The sequence below is a fragment of the Protopterus annectens genome, chromosome 3.part0, assembly GCF_019279795.1.
Source record: "Protopterus annectens isolate FY-2018-M chromosome 3.part0, PAN1.0, whole genome shotgun sequence".
In the NCBI taxonomy this organism is placed as follows: Eukaryota; Metazoa; Chordata; order Ceratodontiformes; family Protopteridae; genus Protopterus; species Protopterus annectens.
Window position 1 is genome coordinate 407,488,756 of NC_056731.1, and position 21,596 is coordinate 407,510,351.

General features: G+C 38.4%; 1 protein-coding gene across 2 annotated transcripts in view; it reads right to left on the minus strand.

The window, feature by feature from the left end:
* The window catches only part of LYRM4 (LYR motif containing 4), a 1,219,722-nt gene that overhangs the window by 899,943 nt on the left and 298,183 nt on the right, over positions 1 to 21,596 (minus strand). For both annotated transcript variants that reach the window (XM_044064857.1, XM_044064856.1), the window contains exon 2: positions 10,845 to 10,965. In XM_044064857.1, the coding sequence (XP_043920792.1) occupies positions 10,845 to 10,965 (121 nt within the window). The remainder of the gene's footprint in view (positions 1 to 10,844; positions 10,966 to 21,596) is intronic.

Consider the following 21,596-nt stretch of genomic DNA (forward strand, 5'->3'; position numbering starts at 1 on the left):
TAATATATATATATATATATATATATATATATATATATATATATGTATATGTATATGTATATGTATAGATAGCTATCTGCAATTAACTAGTACTGGATCCAAGCATTCTGTGAAGTAAACCAAAGGATTTTTGCCTTAAGTTGACTTATCATTTATTCACCCACATTTTCCAGGAGTTCCTTCACATTCTCACCCTCACGTGAGTTTGACAGTTCAGGGCTCTAAAAGGAAGGGTTGCTGTTGTGGATAGTCTCTTTCTAAATCTGTCTCCAAGCCTACTTTCTTAGTCACCAGAAAGTATGTCACACCCTGGGGCCAGTTTATTTTCCCTACCAGTATCCAGGAACAATGTGTCTGGATCGGTCATTATTCTTTATAGGAATTTGTGAGGATCTTGTACACTGCAAAAAATGGTCAAGCCTCTCTGAAGCAGGTGGCTGGGTGTCTGGCTTCAAAGATATTCTAAGATATTTAATGGAGCTTCCTGTACAGGAAAGATAGGTACAAGCTGGGGGGGGGGGGGGGGCAGCTTTTGTCCCAGGATATCCATGTATCATTAGTGAAAGACTATCCCGAAATGAGAAGCCCTGTAGTGGAGATCTAGCAGAAGCTGGGTTCTCTTCATCTGTGTCATAACTTGGGGAGAAAAGCTGGGATCTTGATCTAGTTCTTACTACTTCAAGTTAGTGGAGTCATTCTCTCCCTGGGGAGAGCCAGACTCTTTCTTTTTTTAAAGAAGGGACCCGAGATACAGGGAGTTGGTCAGGGTCTAGCTATCTAATTTGAATAAAGCTCAAAAAATCCCGAAAAAGCCTTAGTCATTCATGAGAAGTCTACTGGAAGGTGTTAAGGTAGACCCACCTCTTGGCAGCTGCCATGGTGTAGCGGGCATCAAAGTTCATATGTAATGGTCTTTGCATGTTTAGTGGAAGCCATCAGTGTGGCATCACTCAAAAGACATCACTGTCCACAAGACATGGACATCATCTTTAAATAATATGGTGGTGGAAAACATCCTCCCCTTCCACAATTAATAAACATTGTTACAAGCTGGACTTCTGGGAACAGATATTCAAGCTCAGTCTGGACTGTCAGGTTATATCCCAGGAAGACATGCCTTACACCAAGAGGGAGGTGACCTCAACAGGGGCAATACCAGTGTGCTCAGTAAAAGTAGGCATAGGTGCCAAATGCTTCAAAGATGTCTCCATGAATGCAAAGCCCTCAGGTCTACAGAGACTCTAGGAACCAGACAGTGCTGGGATCACACTGCTTTTTTATTTCTGGACATACTTCTGAATTTATGTTTTACTTCTTTGTCTGTGGGATATCCATTGGTCAGTGGGTCCTTGAGAATGTAATCTCTGCAGTAAAGGCAGACATCTTAAGTTAGACACTTTTTATTCTGGTACGCCTGCAACATAATTTCTCTTTTCCTTGTCTTAAAACTGAAATCTTGCAGATCTCACCATTCAGGACACTGGATTCTGAACCAAGGGATCATGGTAGTCCCTATGGGAAATCTTCCTCCCACTGCATCCTTTTCATCCACTGGACAGATATACCACATAGACCTTGGTATATCAGAATGCTGAATAGAGTATCTTAATAAAAGATCTTGTCACTACTACTAAAATAAAATAAAATTCCCCAGTGGGATACTTATCTAGTCAGTCTGATGTGTCTTTTGGCCTAGGGTGAAGACAGACTAACTAGTGCACTTTTCTCAAAATGATGCATACATACACACACTGCATGAAAGAACTGAAGATGGCATAGATGGACATCACATTTACAACAGGACATGCCAACATCCTTGAAAAGACAGCATCAGACTGGTGTAAAGGAGGAAGGATAAGAATCCTGGCCAGATATTGGAAATGGCCTGCAGAAGAAACCCCTTTGCTCATGACTGCAACAGTGAAACATTCAAGTTCCACTGACTTAGTACATACAGATGACCACTGCACAGATTTATTGTACCCACCCACAAAAAAATGCCCTGCTTATGTATATTAGCAGCAGTACCTAAATGCAAGCACTGTTTACATTTTGGAATTTAAGACTACCAGTTAGAGCAAAGTCACACTGTAGCCACAACATCAGGAAATCTTTATATTTCTGTCACATTTCCAGCAAAGCACTTTTGCATCTGCAGTGTCTATGAAGTTGTCCCTTTGTTTAGTCCCTTTTAGCAGTTAAGTAATATAATTGCCTGATGGATTTGAAAGCATTTACAGTAACTGCTTTACCTTCGCCAGCAGATACAAAATTTTAACTAAAAAGAAATTGGTTTTAAAAGTTATCTATGATATATTTTACTGGAATGGTCATTTTGATGACTAAACCATAAATTAGAAAGCAATATGAATGAAAATTTAATTTCTGCAGCACTAAGACAGAAGAAGTAGATTACATTTTTATTGACATATCAGTGAGAAGCAGATTTGGGTTTCATCAGATTAGAAAAAATGCACAAAGGAAATTCCATTCTGGTAAAACCCACACTAAAATTCTGAAATGCTAACAAAATTATCTACAGATATCAAACCCCCACCATCCCAGTAAGATATGAATGTTCATGATAATGCAACTGTATTACACTGGTGCACTACCTGAATTACTTAAACAACAATCATTGTGATAATGAAAAGAAACTGAAAAAAAACAGCATGTACCTACAAAATGTCTTCCTATCTAGCAGACCAAATAGTAAAACTATAAGCATTCTTTTTATACTCAAGTTTATGAATGGAAATGAGAGCTGTTAACATCATCTTTTGGGGCAATGCACCTGATGAAGACTACCTTTAAAAGACAGATGAAGACAGTCAGCAGTACAAGGTGTGCGAGAGAATGCATGTGCATGGTAGTATAAACCACCCCATCTCCTACACACACAGCAGTAATAAAAGTAAGACATTCACTTATTAGTGGGCAAGCTCTTACAGTGCAAGATCACTTGTCTAACAAAGGGACTGCTGCTGACTAGATGAGAAATTCTGGCTCCTACCTGCCATCAGTGTCTCTATCAAGAGAAGAGTTTTTTGTGTGTTCTGTCCCTGCTTGTCTTTGACAAGACCTTTTGAATAAGAATGGGAATGCATAGAAAAGCTGCCCTAACAAAGTCTGCCAGCTAAGTGTTTTGCTCTGAAGTAAAGAAAGTCCACCTAAGAAATCATAAAGGCAAATACTATGTGATCGAGGTCAACTGCCACTGAATGGCTCAATCTGTCTGCAGGACATTCCACCCACTTGTACGGTATACTTCCACCAGTCTGATCACAGAATAAGCACAAAGTCCCAAATAAACATGGTCACACTGCTCAAGTGTTAATGGCAACACCCCCCCCCACACACACACACACATTGTTTACCTTCCACACTAACAAAGCATTAACTGAAGAACCCATGTGTAGTAGCCTCTGGAATGGTTTGAATATCCCAGAAAAGTTCCTTCAAAATGATGTGAAGATCTAACTGTATTACAGATCACAGACTCTGTATTAAGAAAATCCTGATGGGGTTCTAGATGGCCTTCCCTGTCTCACAAGCAATACATGTGTTGTCAGAGAAAGTCAACATCAACTATCCCATCCCCTTCAGCAGTGAAAAAAATGAAGGACTCTGCTACAAGTTTGCCTCCTGATCTATCAAAGTTCTTAGAAAAGATGCATCTTCATCACCTGCAACTGTGCAACCTACAACATAAGAATGCTTCTTACTTAAGACCCGAAATCATGAGGCACGCCCTGGGCTATACTACTTTGAGTGAGAAAACACAAAAAGCATACATCATTTCCCATCCTTGTGCACAACCAGAAAGAAAACGGAAAACTATTTGTTCCTGGCCTGAGAACAGCTTAACTTCATTGTGATCGTCACCTCCAAGAAATCCAGAACAGGGACTCACTCACATTAAGTGCTCCAGAATCTGTTCCTAGAACTTTGCCAGTACCACAAAGTTGTCTGGATAAGGAAAATGGGTACTTACGTATTATCGCAACCAGATTTTTACGATAATACTGGTTGCTTCACGATGTTTACATTTAACCATAAATGCCGTGAAGATGTCAAGCAATGTGTTTTCTTTCATGTTTTACATCCTGTTTCTGTCTGCTTAAGTACACAAGCATTGTGCATTAAATTGCTTTCCTTACACCGGGAATATGTAAGATATCCAGCACTCCGTATTATCACCACCAGGCATTCGCGATAATGCCGGTTGCTTCACGATGTCTAAATGTATTCTGTTAATGCTGTGAAGATGTCAATGTGTTTTCTTTCACAGTGAAGATTTTTTTAATAACCCTGCCTAAAACAAAGGAAAAACGTAGTGGCGCTGTTTATGTATGCACTTTTCTGACACCATGTTATGCAGCTGGCAGTAAAGTGCACAGAGGCTTCAGTTGTCAGGGCTACTCTCTTACTGACTGCAATTACTCTCACCAAACATTGCTTCACTTCACTTTTCTTCAGCAAGTAAGAACATTGCAATGTTTCTGTTTTTATGTAACTGTGCCCACGGCTTGCTATATTAGTGTACCCAACAGCTTGCACTCACTACTGCAGAACATATTAACTCGTTCCGCTGTTACATAATGAATTATACTGCCCTAGAAATCTGAGACAGTTGAAGCGTGCATGTGTAATGCACGCAAAACAGGAAGAAGACTAAAATGATTGTTTCTCTCTTCCTGAATGTTTTTTCCAAATTTACTTTTCATCAGTAAGGACTTCAAATAACAGCTTGCAGTGTTTCCCCCACTCGTTTTCATGCTAGCGAAAATCTGGTTACGATAATATGCAAGTACCGGAAAATGTTAATGTTAAAGTTCATTTATATAAGCCTTTCAGAATAAGTTAATCCTTTCTGCTGTGCCTGCTTGCTGGACATAACTCAGGAAATGCAGACTCAAAGCCAAAACAGTCACAGCTACCTCTGCAACATAACTAAAGTAGAAAAAAAAAAACAATAACTGATCACCCAGTTTATAAGACTCCTCCTGTGGTTATTAAGACGTTAACAACAGTCTTGGCTATACCCTTTTACATCATAAAAAACAAGTTTGCTCTCACCTTTAACAATCTGGAAATCAATGCAATAAATTATGTTTGTTTTGTATTACAACAGAGTCATGCATAAATAATGCCTAATTCTATAAAACTGAAAGACAGTATCTTCTAAAGAAGCAAAAAATAATAGGCTTAAAAAAAAAAAAAGTTACACCAGCAAATAAAGGGGTCATATTCTAATTTTTGACCAATATGAACCGTTTCCCCTTACGTCAGGATGATGCACAACCTTTCACCAAAAGAAAAAAAAAAATGCATGCTTCCCCACAACTCACATGTAAAAGGTCAGAACAAGAGTTTCTGCACGGAAGCAACCCTCTTCAAGACTCCACATCCACTGAACCTTTTTATACGAACTCCATAGATATTTAACAATGAGGAAAAGGGAAGCCTCCTCTTAAGGTGGACAGTGGTCTTGCACAGACAGACATTGTATATACCCATAAACCATCTGGGTAATATGAATGTGATCTATACTAAAAGATTATAATGACCTGTTGTGTTCAGATGGTTAGAACCTCAGCAACTGGTCATCAATCACCTGTAGGGAAACTTATTTAGATATACTAAGAACAATTCTGCTATACTGGCTGAGTTGTAAACATTTCCTAGGGTAAAGGAATTTGTTTTCATTCTCTCACTCAGAAATTTATGTTGCCGACAGAGAAGTACCATCTTTCTAATGTTTGCCAAAATGCAGAAAATCCTCCTGGGAGACCTATCATATCAGGTTGTTGATTAGTTAGTTGGTAAGATAACTGAATGTAAGTTAATGGAACATGCCTTAATTCCCTGGTCTTTTTATAAGATTCTGCTCTTCTGTTATTCCCACTCCAAGATTTTGTATGCTTTGATCAGTATTTCTGGGGTACAGAAGATGTAGAAATTTTACACATTAACATTCAACTCTACTAAACGTTAGAGGCATTAACTTGTTTTCTAGGACCGTGCCCTTCTTCTTTCGGCTGTTCCCATTAGGGGTCGCCACAGTGGATCATCTGTTTCCATTTCTTCCTGCCCTCTGCATCTTGCTCTGTCACACCAACCACTTGCATGTCCTCTCTCACCACATCCATAAACCTTATCTTAGGCTTTCCTCTTTTCCTCTTACCTGGCAACTCCATCCTTTTCCCAATATACCCAGCATCCCTCCTCAGCACGTCCAAACCAATGAAATCTCACCTCTCTGGCTTTGCCTCCAAACCTTCCAACCTGAGCTGAACCTCTAATATATTGATTCCTAATCTGTCCATCCTCGTCACACCCAATGTAAATCTTAACTCTGCCACCTCCAGCTCTGACTCCTGCCTTTTTGTCAGTACCACCATCTCTAACCCATATAACATAGCTGGTTTCACTACCCTCTTGTAGACCTTCCCTTTCACTCTTACTGGTACCAGTCTGTCACAAATCACACCTGGCACGGTTCTCCACACACTCCACCCTGCCTGTACTCTCTTCTTCAACTCTCTGCCACACTCACCATTACTCAGAACTGTTACTTGTTATATTCCACAGAGCTTTTTTCCTTTCACTCAAAAAATTATTAATTGATTGACACTGGACTATCCTTTGCCCCTTTACACCCAATATTCTTTTTGTGTTCGACTGAAAATGAATAATGAATACATGTTTAAAATTAAGTAATAAATGATGCACATTACTAAACACTTTATAACATCCCCAAATCACACCATTATTATCTAGAGTTGAAAAATTTAATATAACTAATGACAGATTTTTTTTTTTTAATTTAACCTTTAGAAATAACAAAGCAGATTACTTAACCAGATTACATACATTCTGTAATGTATATAGAAATCTTACAAGTGCCAATATATTTCAGGGTGGGTTTATCATCACTTCCCTAAACAGCTGACATCTCTATCATTTACTAAATTTTTCAGGGTTATGTGGGCATATGTAGTAGAATGATTTTTTTTTTATCTCTTTTCTTAGATATTTTATTCATGCTGAAAAAAAGTGTTAAGACAAAGAAACAGCTTAGCGGAAGGCATGTAGAAAGGACAGGAGCAAGTCAGCACGTGATAACGGTAGACAAGAAAATGTTTTCTGCGGAAGTTTTAAGAGAAGTTAATTACCTGGGCTAGATGACTGACACAAAACAATGGCACAGATACAAGAATGGATGGCAAGGTTCCAATGGCTAGGTACTCTGCTGCAAAGCCAGCAGCTACAGAAGAAGAGGGGAAGCAGACAGAAGTATTGCCAGGAATTCTGGCATTGTATTCAAGCTCTGAGAATGTAGTCACTACTCCAACCCTAGAAAGTGCAGGCTTAAGAAAAGAAATAATCAGCTAGGATATTGTTAAAAAAAATAACAAAATACAATCATAAGCCATGATAATTATGCCAAATTAAAAGCCAAATTAAATTCTAGCACATCTTACTGTACAAGAAAGCGTATGCTGTAGCATACATGCCATATGCCTCTCCAGCAGCATTGCAAATTCAGCCCTCTTCGGTAGAGAATGTTCTACCTCCATATGAGTCATGACATGTCTTGTTAATTCGTTGGTGCCTAAAGAGCCAAGCCAGCTGTGTTCCGCTCAGTGAATACAGCATTTATTTGTGTGGGATGCCTTGAGTATACAGTATCAACAGCACATCAAAGGCAGACAGCACACCACACTAATACAACAATGTACATGAAACATGATACTGGAGTATCAGAATTAATTACCTTAAATAAGAGAAAGAACACAAACTGAACAAGTAAAGAAAAACCTTGTTTATGTAGTTTTTTAAAATGATTTTCCTTACTTTTAAAAATGTTCCATTTCAGCGTTCTACACAAATGATATACAGCCTTGCAAGAACACAGCTATTTCACAGCAAGTTCTCGTAGGCATGAGTGAGTTAAAATATGCTCCACAGATCCAGTATAATTTCCTTTTTCCTCAGTTCCCTCTTTTACATGTGGTGGCAACCTTAGAAGTTCCTGTCAAGAACTTCTTCTTGAAACAAGTGAAGAAGGGCTTGCTTATCAATGTAAACAGCAACAAAAATGTATGAATCCTTGTCAAAATAGGACTTAATCTAACTGTGTGAAGATAGGGCTAAATTACAAGTAGAGGTGAATCAAATCAAAACAGGAAGGCAACACCACCGCAGAGTGCTAAATTATAAGTAGAGGTGAATCAAATCAAAACAGGAAGGCAACACCACCGCAGGGTGCATAACCTGATCATTGGGTAGTTCATTACAAGAAGGGTTGGCATAATCGTTAAGGTGTTTACCTCCCAGACAAGAGGCACACGGTTTGATTTACACCAAGGGAAATTGTCTTGGCATAAAATGTTCCACGAGGGTAGCTAGCCTAGTACTTACCTATGAATTGACAAACAACAGTCTGGTTGGGAGACTATTTTGACATAAAGGAAAAGGTTTATTTTGGCCTAGAGAAGAATTATCAATTTATAGGTGTTGTTATAACCAATTAAGTTAAGTAAAATAAACTCAGGACTCTAAAACACTTGTGCCTATCTACCAAAAAGTAGGTGGGGGGCTTTATCAGATCAGTGTAAAACAATATAATCACAGTATTACGTTCATATGAATAATTCCACTAAATAATAAATGTGTACACATTGAACAAAGCAAATCAACAAATTTAGCCACTTCAAACAATGCGCACATGAAAAAGAATATTAAATTCTTATATAACATTGACAGAAAGTTTTAAAACATATACTTGGAAGTAATACTATTACTGACATATGCACTGGAGATCAGATTGGGAAAATGCTGTTTCAGAAGGCAGTGTTCCACATAATTCTATAAATAATTCTAAATCTGTGATGTTAACAACTTAAAAATTAAAAAGTGATGGGCAGTCATAAGCAATGTAACTAAAACACTGGTATGTCCCAAGGGGTCATTTGGGTATATACCACGGGCCCCATTATAGGAGGTTTAAGATATCCCACAGTGAAGGCTGTAGCTTGGCTGGGTCATTCTTGCAGCTTTACTGAATAGTTTCTCTGTGTGATCCTTTTACCCTTTGGTTTGAATGTTATTTGGGATATTTTGCAGGCACCCTAATGTTTACTGACATCAGACTTAGCTGTAAGCTCTGTGTTTCTAAAGGACAGTGGCTACAGCCAAAACAATCCAGTTATGCTACACTGATGAAGTCAGGAAAATGCCAAAGCATGGCATGTCTGCAGCTAGTGGGGTCTGGCTTAATTGGTCTGAATGTTCCCATACAAAAACAAAAATTCACAGGCATTCAAAAAACATGTAAAGCTGAAATACACTCACACATGTATCTATACATACACAACAGGATACCAATTAGGGGTGGTACATCTCAAAGTTTTTTGCAAGTGTCACTCTATGTATTCAAACCTGGTCAGTGAGACCCTGAAAAATGGATTGATAGTCACATCTATGGTCAGACCCTGAAGAATGGACTAACAGTCACATCTGTTGTCAGTGAGACCCTCTGTCTTCTACTGCCATGCTGCTTTAGCTGCCCCTGGGCTGTCTAGGACTGGTGCATGTATAGCACAACTGCTATAAAATCATTATGTAGCATTTTCGCTGTTTTGGATGTCGGTGTCTTCTTTTGTGCATCTCTAGTACAGCAAGAATTTTACATCATACTTCATTTATTCAGATGTCCTTTTCTTGCACTCTGCTTTTAATTTTTGAAATGAAAATGGTGACAGTGTTGCACCTTATTAAAACATTGCATAGTTACATACGACTTTTCTGAACAATAATTATCTTTGTTTGTACCTGTTCCATGAATCATATTTCACTTGCACATAGCCTGCTAATCGCAGCACTCTTATACTTAGGGAAATCTGCCTTCCATCTCCCAAACTCTATTCTTAAGAGACTGGTCAAAGTGTGATTTCTTTGAGGTTAGAGGGGAAGGGTCAACTTGCTATCTGTATTACTTTGGCTATTACATTAATTCATTTCGTTGTACCTGTCAAATGTTCTGACAAAATTCCACTATCAAAATGAATAATTTTCCTACTCTAGGCAAATGTGATGTTCAGCCAACTCAAATTCAAAACTATGAAACTGAACACAAAGAATTCTTCTTCAGTATTAATATCAGCAAGTTGCCCAGGGCAGAGGTATTAGAATCCCTTAAGTAATCAGAAGAAATACCAGAGCTCTTGCACAAGTTAAAAAAAAGATGAATTAACTAGGTTTTTGTATCAAATCAGTATCTAGGCTGAATTTTCAGAATTAGTGCCATATAGAAGAACGAGCTAATATTCCACATCTGGGGGATTATAACCTCTCACTCCTTGAAAAGGACAGGATGTGTTGCTAATATACACTACACAGTGATGTATACAAGAGTTAATATTACTTGCTGGAAATCTCTTCACTAATGAAGCGGTGGCTTATAATGGTCACTATTATCTCCTGGCTATGACATATATAGCTCATTAAAAAGTTAGAAAGCAATTGAAGGTGTCAAGAGTGGCATAAAAGGTGTCCAAAAGAAATTACCTGTAGTAACAAAGGGCTACATGTTACAGTCTTAAACTTCACACTTGGCACAGGTTATAGAAAAGGGTGATTCGGAAACATAAAAAAAGGCTTTTAAACAGTAATGTTCCATCATATTCTGTGTGTCAAACTACTCATCTAAGCCATTAGTACACAAATCAAAATCATTACACTACGCCAAATTCACAAAAGATATGTCTGCTTAAGAAAAATCAAATAAAAATGGAAAACAGGGTTACAATAAAATCAGTCATCTGTGCTCCTTTTACCTGTCGCTGGATAACTGCCAGACTTTCTTGAGCTTTTCTGATCTGTGCTTCAACAGCCGAAGAATCTACGCATGATTTATTCTCTCTGAAGGCATCTCTAATTCTTCTAATCGCAAATGTCCTAAAAATTAATTTCAAGGAATGCTGTCAGGATCAATGCACACAGCACCATAAAGCTAGGCTTCGAAAACTGTCACAAAAGCTCAAAGGTTAACGTGAATCAGCTTAGGATGTTTTTAATACTTGCACACAAAGCTAGCATGGCAGCTATCTTATACATCTCTGTTTAACACAGAAGGCACACAATTAGAAAGCAAAAAAGAATGTACATCTTGCAATTGCCATATCTATATTGTGTGAAAGACCAATATGATGCATTGCTGCACTGTTCTTTGTGAGGCAAAGGTTTGTCTTGTATCTCTGTAGGCAATTTAAAACCAAGCTGCACATAAGACTAAACTAAAGAAAGGAAGTTAAATAACTAAAAATATATACCCAGAATGCAGATGCACAAGCTTTCTCAAGCCTGATCACACCTTCATACGTCTATCTTAATTTTCTCCTTAATCTTATTTGTACAATCACCTTCCACAACCTATTACAAAAGGAAAGACCACACTCCCACTGTGTTTATCAAATATATTATTCATATATCTAATGCAAGTCTACTTCATTCAATTCATAACCACCACAGGCACTCTCTTTCTCACACACACACACACACACACACACACACACACACACACACACACACACACACACACACACACACACACACTTATTTTAAAGTACTTCCTTTCATTCTAAATATGTTAAAAGTGCTCATTTACGTATCGTTTTTATGGTCCATATTGTGTGTCTCAAGGGCCACCAACATTACCCTCAAACTCCATCTTCCAATTTTCTGACTTACTTCACTGGTCTGTTCAGGATATCATCTAGCTTGAGTTTTTTTTTTTTTTGTAAAAATTTGTTTAGACTTAATGCTCTGTATAATAAAATGATAATACAAGTATCACACAGCCTAAGCCCCACACTTAGCACAGTAACATCTGATACACAGTTGTGCAACAAACAATGAAACCCCTTCAAACACACGCACGCATGTCTGTGTGTATTTTATATAAATAAATATATATATATATATATATATATATATATATACATACATACATACACACACACACACAGACAAAAGAAAGAAATGGCTTATGCACACCGTATCCAAACTATTCTCTCACCATTCAGACAGCCACCTTAAGTTCACAGTGTACATCTTTTCTTAATATATAAAGTCAAGCTGAAGATGAAATTTTCAAATTGGGATAAAGCCAGTCAAATTCCTGCTAACACTTCTTCCTCCAACTCAGCAATAGTCACCCCATCTTAGCAATATCCACAGAGAGAATGAACCTGCAAACTAGCATGCACGTGATTTCCAAACGTAAGTATTTCCACCAAATGGGTGTATGCTGCTAGAGCACAAGAAAACTAGCAACGTAAAATGATGAGCTCAATCTCATTCTGAAGAAGAAAGGACAACAGAGGGGGAAGAAAGTGCTCACTAGTAATTGAACAATGGAGTGGATCAACTAAATCTGGAGACAGAATGTTGGAGTTTGAGGAAGGGATAATGAAGTGACTAAAAGATGGACACATAAATGCTATTGAACGTAGCTGCAGACACTGAGTGGCTAACTTCACAACAAATATCTAAAAGAGGTTCTTCTGCAATTAAGGGGCAGTTCAGCTGTGAGGGGAAAAAAAGGAGGAAATGGAGCAAGCATAAAGAAAAAAGGAGGAAATGGAGCAAGCACAAAGAAAAAAAGGAGGAAATGGAGCAAGCACAAAGAAAAAAAGGAGGAAATGGAGCAAGCACAAAGAAAAAAGGAGGAAATGGAGCAAGCACAAAGAAAAAAGGAGGAAATGGAGCAAGCACAAAGAAAAAAGGAGGAAATGGAGCAAGCACAAAGAAAAAAGGAGGAAATGGAGCAAGCACAAAGAAAAAAGGAGGAAATGGAGCAAGCACAAAGAAAAAAAGGAGGAAATGGAGCAAGCACAAAGAAAAAAGGAGGAAAAGGAAAGGAAATGAAGAATCAAGAACAGAAGTAAATGTGACTGGAAAGAGAACATACAACCCTGACATGTCATGGTAACTAAATTTAAAGTATGCCAGGATCCCCATATGGAGGGACTAAGCCTTGAGGCCTGTCATGATTAAAATCTTGACAAAATAAATGAGAGTTCTTTAAACATATAACCTAAATGTGGAGAGAGGAGATTATACAGAGCAAGTTAAAAAAGAAGCATCTCATGTGGAAGAGGTGCCACACACAATTTCCACAACGGCTTAAAAAGAACATTTACAGGAACATACAATCCTGCTAAACACAGAAATACCGCAGGAGGCCTAGGAAGGGCAGGTAATGGAGCAGCAAACTCAAAGGTCAAGGCCAGCCACCCAAATTATGCCTGTCAGCAAACCACCATTGGAGGAACAAAGTAAGATGAAGCCTTTACTGCTGTAAAATGTAGTAGATTAACTAACTTTTAATCTGCCCAGAGTGCTTAATTCTGAAGACATACAAGAAAAGGAAGGAGGTAACCAGTGGTGGAAAGGATTGAGAAAGACCGTAAGGAATCTCACTGAAAGATATACAAGGACAGCAGTTGGAAAGGAAATGCAGAGGACACAGAGAACCTGAAGAAAGGAGAAATAAAAAGGAAAAAGGAAGAATTGGGCTGTGAGGAACAGGCCTAGAACCCCAATTGTAATTAATGTACAATGGACAGAGGCTTCAACTTCTACACTGATGCGATCAATACATGAATGTGCAACAAAACCAGGCATATGGGGCTCAACACCCCCACCCCACCAATACCATTTAAAATGCAAAAGGTAACTGGCTTGAAGGGTATGCAGTAAACATGCACTAATTCCTTTGGTAACAGACACTTCCTGGTCACATTCAAATAAATTCCCAGTGGTCTGCTGTTGTATAAGGTCATAGTTACTGGCTCCCCAAGATTTTGCCCACCTCTGTGTGAGTCATTGCCTTTTAGTGCAACCTTATAAACACTAATTGAAGCTTGGCCAGATTTGTTCTACACACACACACACACACACACACACACACACACACACACACACACTACCTGTTGTGAGTTTACTGCACCAACTCCTCCTTTCCCAATCCTTAAGATATGCTGCCACCAGTAACACAAAAAAAAACACAACTTTCTGTTTAACCTTAAAAGCCAATCTTTAAATATTCAGATCATGGCAGTTAGTATTAAACATTCAGCATTTAAAGGGCAGATGCCACATAGTTTGGTACAAAGGTAAAATGAGTAAGGCCTTCAACAGATAAACTATCAGCCACAAACATTCAGGTTTAATAATCAAGTAATTTACTGGTTTAATAATCAAGTAATTTACTTAAAGCAATGCATTTCCTACCAAGTAAACATGCAAACAGTAAAACCCAGTACACAAAATAAAAAAAAAAACATTGAAAAATGACAAGATAATCACAACAATGTCAGAAAACGTTAACATTCTAACTAAAAGATGTACAGCTATCCATCACTAATACTCTGGCAGGTGGTACACAGTACTAAGGTTATGAGCTGTTAACAAGCTACTTCCTGTAGTACAGGGTTTGATTCCCTCAAACTATATGTGTCTATTATGTGTGACCTTGAACAAGTCACTTAACCAGACAGTGCTTTGTGGCAAATAAGAATATGGCTAAGCTCCATAAAGTGTATTGATTCCATTTAGAAGCATTCTTGCTTTACATTTAATTTAATTTCCCATTATACTTTTCAAGTTAAAGCCACAAGTGATTTTGCAAACAAATGAATATTACACTGTGTTGCTGGGTTTTTTAGTTTTCCTGGAGTCGTATATTCTGTATAACCATGCCTCCAAAATGATGCCATGGTAGGTATCATGCAATGATTTGCACGTGACTGCAGTGTTATTTGTAATTAAAACTTTCCACTTTGGAAAATCATTTCTTGCTTATGTTGCAAGTTCACTACATCATCACGTTAATTTACAATGTGAGGTGTTTCACCGACAAGAGCTGATAACCTGTACTTTTGTGAAGTAAGACACTACTACTGGTACATTCTACATGGAAATTCAGTAGCCTATATATTAACTTAAGTACTGCGCCATTGTTGGTTCAGACTTTCATAACACCATGGCAAAGAAAAAAAATTCAGGGAAAACATCCTTAACAACACAAAATGAAAAAACAACATTTTGTAGCAAAACTGTATAGGAAATCATATCCAATTTGAAGGTTTGTTACTTAGACTTTAACGGTCTCTTGGACTGCGTGCCTATTAGTGATCTGTTAAACTATGAACCTATTTGTTGCTTTTCAGCCCAAAATTTAATTTCAAAGTCCTAAAGGGCAATATTAAAAACTGTATTGCTCTCATTTGAATATTAAACTACACTATCTGTCCTGGCAGCAGTACATGTTAAATTTTGGTATATCTTTACAAATCAAGATAATGCATTGTTGTTTGCAACACTAAGTAAAGTTCTTTATAACAAGACAATGGACTAATCAGCAAGACATTTTAGTGCATACAAGTTCTTTCCTGGGATCAAGGAGAAATTCACTGAGTGTAACGCATCATGGGGAAGTCTGCATCAAATTATCATGGATACATCTTAACTTGGACCTAGACTTATATTTTACATTTAGTTACTGTACTTGAAGGCCTTTGTACTTTACATTTCAAGGAGATTTTCCAGCTTTCATACGTGCATTAAGAAGATGGTGAGTTATCTGTCATGATGCATTTTCTCCCGTGCCAGTCCTTGCATGTTTCGAGTGAATTTCAATAACAAGGTTCCTAAACCTTTTTTTATTAAAGCAGAGACCACACACGTTCATTCTATCCTTCTGTGACTTCACCTTAGGGATTGTGTAAGGTGTGTCCACAGACTAATGGAGACATATGTGCCAATGCATGATGCTACTTTCAGTAATATCTATGGACACGCTTCATACTTTCCATATGCTGATGCCACTTTTTTCTTTCAATACTTGCAGAAACTGTAAATGTTTGGACCATGGGATGTAATGACTGCTGAGCAAAGCTTTTGCCTTATCAGCAAAAGTACATTATGTAACATTCACACATCATTTTAAAAATTCTGCAAACTATTTTGCTCTTTTTTTTTCTTTCTCACAGTTATGTTGTCTTTTGGCTACTAGGGGAGCAGTGCTTTTTTGTTAACTTGAAAAAGAAATTTGACAGGGTATGCATCAGCAGCTGCAGAGTCTTCTGTTACCTTCTATAAATGCTACTCTGAATAAATAGTTCTTCAATTTAAGTCCTTATTCAGCATTTCCTGTGGTGGCTTTAGTTTTAATTCAGAAGATGCCCTAACTGATTCTGCAGTCACATGTCTATGAGGAAAGGTAATACTCAGCAAACCAGACTATAAGGAAACCATCGCGTGACCTAATTCAGCAACCCTCAAACCAGCATACTTTGGAAAACTCAAATCTGCACAGTGAACAAGCAAGACCTGGTAAAACTGTAACATATTCCCACAGTAATAAATGCAGTTATGTACCTTTGCACATGTTTTACTTTACTTATTACACTTCACTAAAAAAAAAAACGACAAGTACAGTAACTTTTTAACTTTTATCTTTCAAACAAGTTTTTATACACGTTTAATATGATATACTTTAGGTGCAGCTAGTTTACTTTTTATGCATTTTCCTTCTGAAACCCAGTAAATATCCTCTTAATTTATTAAGAATTTTGTACACAGGTCTCCAGAGAAACATAGCACAAGTGTGTGTGGAGAAAAATGGATTAGGCAAAAGAGATTAGAGAAGACAGAGAAACTGTGCACAGGACAAAGCAACTTGGTCCAGTGATACAGGTATACCAGAAAGTAAGTGGACAACAGTAATCAAAAGCAATAAGATGTAACACGGCCAAGTAATGTGTTGTAGGGGATAACAGAGCACAAAAATATTTGGCAGTATATACTATTGAATTAATGAAAATGTAGTAGGGAGGGGAAGTTTCGAGGAGTAACACTGGGGAAATGGCTAATGAAAAAAGAGAATACAGTGGCAAATAACTATATAGTGGGCTTAAGTACTAAAGTTTTGAAGAGAACAGGGATAAAGGAGAAGAAAGAGATGAGCAAGGTGGGGATGGTGGCAAATTCGTTAACAAATAACAGGGTACTTACATATTATCGCAACCACATTTCCAACCTGCAATAGTTCGTAATGGTTTGACGAAAATTTTCAAAAAGTGGAAGCTTATTTTGTTTTCTTTCATAACGTTGTTTTCAGTACTGTAACTTTCTTCGATGTAGTGTACTTTATATATTCTTTGTAATATTGTGACATTAGTAGCTTGAGAACTTGAATGCTGGTACCATACTGTATTGTATTGTTTACTTGTCATTGATGAACAGCAGACTGAAAGTCTGGACTGTTGATCACAATTGAAGTTTTATAGTTTCATATCGTACTTTATCAGGCAAGTTTCATCAGCTCCATTTTGGAATTAATTAGACATATATGTTTTGAGAAGTTGCTACTGATAAGTTTGCCTGAATGTACTACATTACCTTCATTACACACTCTTGCTGGTAATGACGGCTGTAGGGTTGCCACCTTTTCAAATGCCCAAAGTGAAACATTTTTGGTACAAACGTCGGATTTTGCAGGTCAAAACTTACCCACGGCCAGTACAAAAGACAGAACTTCACTTTTTTGCAAGCTTATTCTTGTAACATTTTAGTTGCTTATTCTGTTTCTTATAACATTTACGTGTTTCAGATACAGAATAACTGCTTTATACAACTATTACATAAAATATAGGAAATAATTTTGTTCTAAAATCTCAGGACATTTGCCATTTTTACAATTTTTTTGCAGCACACAACTGCCCAAAGAGGGACTGTCCCTCGCAAAGTGGGACACGTGGTAACCCTAGACGGCAGTGCTCCTGTTATGTGTGCTATTAATACGTCTGTACAGCATGGGCATGAGTTTTATGTGGAAATATGCGTTAGCAGTACCAGCTGTTAAACACAACCTATCATTTATTTCAGAGGAATAGCTTGGGTTCATCACAGCTTATCGTCTCCATTTATTCAATTAACACATTTTTGCCAATGATTCTCTGACATTGCTTATGTACTTGGCACTGCTTCTCTACTCTACAGAAGTGCTTGTTTGTTTAAATCATCATTCGCATTGCAAGTAAGCATAACCTTTCATTTTCTTTCAAATAGTTGGCTTTCCAAAAAAGTTATAAATACGTGTTTCACTTCTTCTATTTCCTGTCAGAGTAAGTGTTAGGGAACCTACCTATTATTTCAGTCAGATTTCAAACAGGAGAAACAGCTTAATGGCTTGGAAAAGAGCCATTAAGCTGTTTGAAATGTGGTTGCGATAATACGCAAGTACCAATAACAGTTTGGCTGAAGGGATATGCATGAGTAGAGGAAGAAGAAGAAAGTCAAGGGATATCATGCACAGAACAGCAGCAAAGCTTGGCGGGTGAAGACAGAAGGGAAAGCAGTGGGAGAAAAAGGTTGAGATGGAAAGGAGGTATGTGTAGTAATTATACAGATACAGATATATATATATATATATATATATATATACACATACACATACATACAAACTATGATAATTCTGATGGGCAGGCTGCTGAATGTCTGGAATGGAGGTAGTCATACTTGTTTTCCTTTAAAAGAGAGGGGTAGAAGCCATATTGGGATTCCTTTAAAAGACACTGCTGGGAGAAATATGACAGAGAGACTGAAAGAAGGAAAGAAAAAGGAGAGAATACTAACGCTGCGGCATTAAACAGATGTAGTGGATTGAGGACCTACGTCTGAGAGAGAACAAGTCATTCTGGAGTTTGAAAATAACTCAGGAAAGTTCACTCTAGAGAACAAGCTAGAAGAGAAACATTCCAAGACCTTAATAAGTGAAAACTCATATGTTTGGTTCCTAGGAGACTGTCTATGTAACCCAAATTGTACAAGTGATATTAGTAGTAAAATAAAGTAAAATGAAGTTTGATGCATCAAAGAGCATGTAAACAGTTGCTTACAGAGTTATCCATATGGGACAGAGTTTATATCTGTAAGGTACTTCTCTGGAAGACAGATAAAGAGGAAGAGATGATAAAAAAACAAGTATGAACCTGTCTCTCTACAAGATGAGTATTTTCATAGAACAGAGAGAGATACAAAGATCGTTCTGTCACTGGCTGAAAATGAAATGTTTCCTAGTTGCCGAAGTGACAAGTTTTTGGTTATCATTTGTTCAAGTAAAGTTACTAGTATCATCAAGTCTATCAAAGATCTACCTGAGGAATACCCCACCACTGGATTATATCCAGAAACACATCTCTGTGAAGCATCCATTCATGAGCCTGAGTTATGGACCTGCTCAGAGGGTTTACCACTAGATTATGCTCTTAAGGAATGTAAACTACTTGAAGAGTCACCTGATAACTGATAGCCAGATCCTAGGTCTGAAGAGCTAGCCTGCAAATGAGATAAGACCTTGTATTCCCCTATTTGTTAATATACCACATCACAGTGGTATTGTCTGTGAAGATGTTCAGTGGGCCAGGAAGAAAAATGTAATGAAAGGCCTGTAGAGCTAGAAGCAAAGCCCTCATCACTTTTACGTTGATATGGTCTGACCTCTGATGAAGAGACCAGAGACCCAGAACTTTCAGAGGGCCATAAGAAGTGTCCTCACCCCAGGTCTAAGGCATCTGTGAACAGTTCTTGAAAATAAACTGAACCATGAAAGGGCAGTCTTAAATTGAGAGAAATTTATCACGTTTGAGGATAAGGAAGCCTGGCAAGACTAAGCATGGGAATGGTGGAGTCCATAAACACCAGAATCCCAAGAAATTCCCTGGCTGTGAGAAAGGACAAAGAAAGAAGAAACTGAAAGAAAGTTTCTGAAACAAAAACCTGGAAACAGGAAGAAAGGCCAACATGGGAATGTTCTGAATTCTGCAACCGAGAAAAATATGATCCTGGGACGGTGTACACCCTGACTTCTTAAGACTGATGGTCAGCCCAAGCCTTTTGAAAAGACAAGTGGTAAGGTAAAGATCTTGTAGAAGACTGCTGGGAGAAGTAGCCTGAATAAGCAGCCCATCTAGATAAGGGAATGCATGTATCCCTCAATGCCTGCAAAAGCAATGACAGGAGTGTTGCATTTGGTGAATACCCTTAGGGCAGCTGAAAATGAGAGGAAGAAACAGAGAAATGTAAAAAAAATTCCTGAACAGAGGGTGAATGGGCATGGGAAGATAGGCATCCTTGAAGTCTAGAGAGACAAAGTCAGCCTGGGGAAGAAGAGGAGGAAACAAAGCCTGAAGGGACAACATCTCGAAAGAAGGGACCCTGAGAAAAGTGTTGAGGAGAGAGCAGTCCAGAATTGGTCTCCAAGTCCCCTCCTTCCGAGGAATCAAAAACATCCTGGAGTAGAAAACTCTTCTCACTTGAGTGGGTGGAACAAGTTGAATGGTGCCCTGATCCAAAAGGGACTGCAGAACCTATGGGAAAAGAGACAATTGGTCTTGAGGTGGCTGGGGAATACCTGAAAGTAGAAGGGGGGAAGAGAAGAATGAAAGCCAGCACCAAGCTTCTGAGGTGATCTGTTCCCAATTTGGGAGTGAGAAAGAAAGGCAAAGAGAGACAAGAGAACCTAGCCGAGAGGAAGAGGCGGCAAAATGTCAAATAGAGGAAGGCTTGTCCTGAAAGAAATGCTTCTCAAAAGTAAGAGTCTGAGTGGACTTGGCAGAAGGAATATGCCTGGGCCTCTTTTTACCTTTGTGAGGGTGATTTGTCTACCTACAAACAAAGGCAGACTTACAAGAGTAATTCTTCTGAAAGTTGAGCATAGGGAGACAAAAATATGCTCGAGTTCCTGCATAGCCTTACCATTATCTTGGAGGGACTTAAAGGACAGCAGCAGCAGTTGTCCCAAAAAGATTTTTCTTTTCCAGAGGAGCATCCAAAAGTTTGACTTTAATATCATCAGGCAAGGCCCGAAGACAACACCAAGAATAACACTTCATCACAGGCCACTCAGGAATCACAGAAAAAACTCACTAAGTTAGGCATCAACCCCTATATCAATAGATGAGTTGTAAACTGGCTCACAGATAGAACCCACAGTGTGAAAGTAGCCGACTCCAAGTCAGACTGCTGACCAGTCATGAATGGAGTCCCACAGGGTTTGGTCCTGGGTCCTCTCCCATTTGGTATCTACTTCTCTGAAGTGCAGGCCAACATGAAGGATCTCTGGCTGACAAAGTTTGCAGACAATTGCAAGTTGGGAGCTATTATTAACTCTCTAAGTGATGTTGACATCCTACAGAAATGCCTCACTGAGACCAGCAACTGGTGTCAGAACCACAGCCTTAAGCTCAATGCAAAGAAATGTGTAGTCATTCCCTTTGAGAAAAACCCGGTTCCCATGAATTACCACATCGATGGTAGTCCACTGAACACAGAAAGAGTTATAAGAGATCTGGGAATACAGGCTGAAAGCAACCTCTCCTTTGACCATCACATTGCCACTGTGGTCAGACAGTCCTTCTATGTGGCACATCTCATTACTAAGGGTTTTGCATCCAGGAAGAAAGAGGCAACTGTCTCCCTCTACTCTTCCCTCAATAGGCCAATCATAGAGTACAATGCCC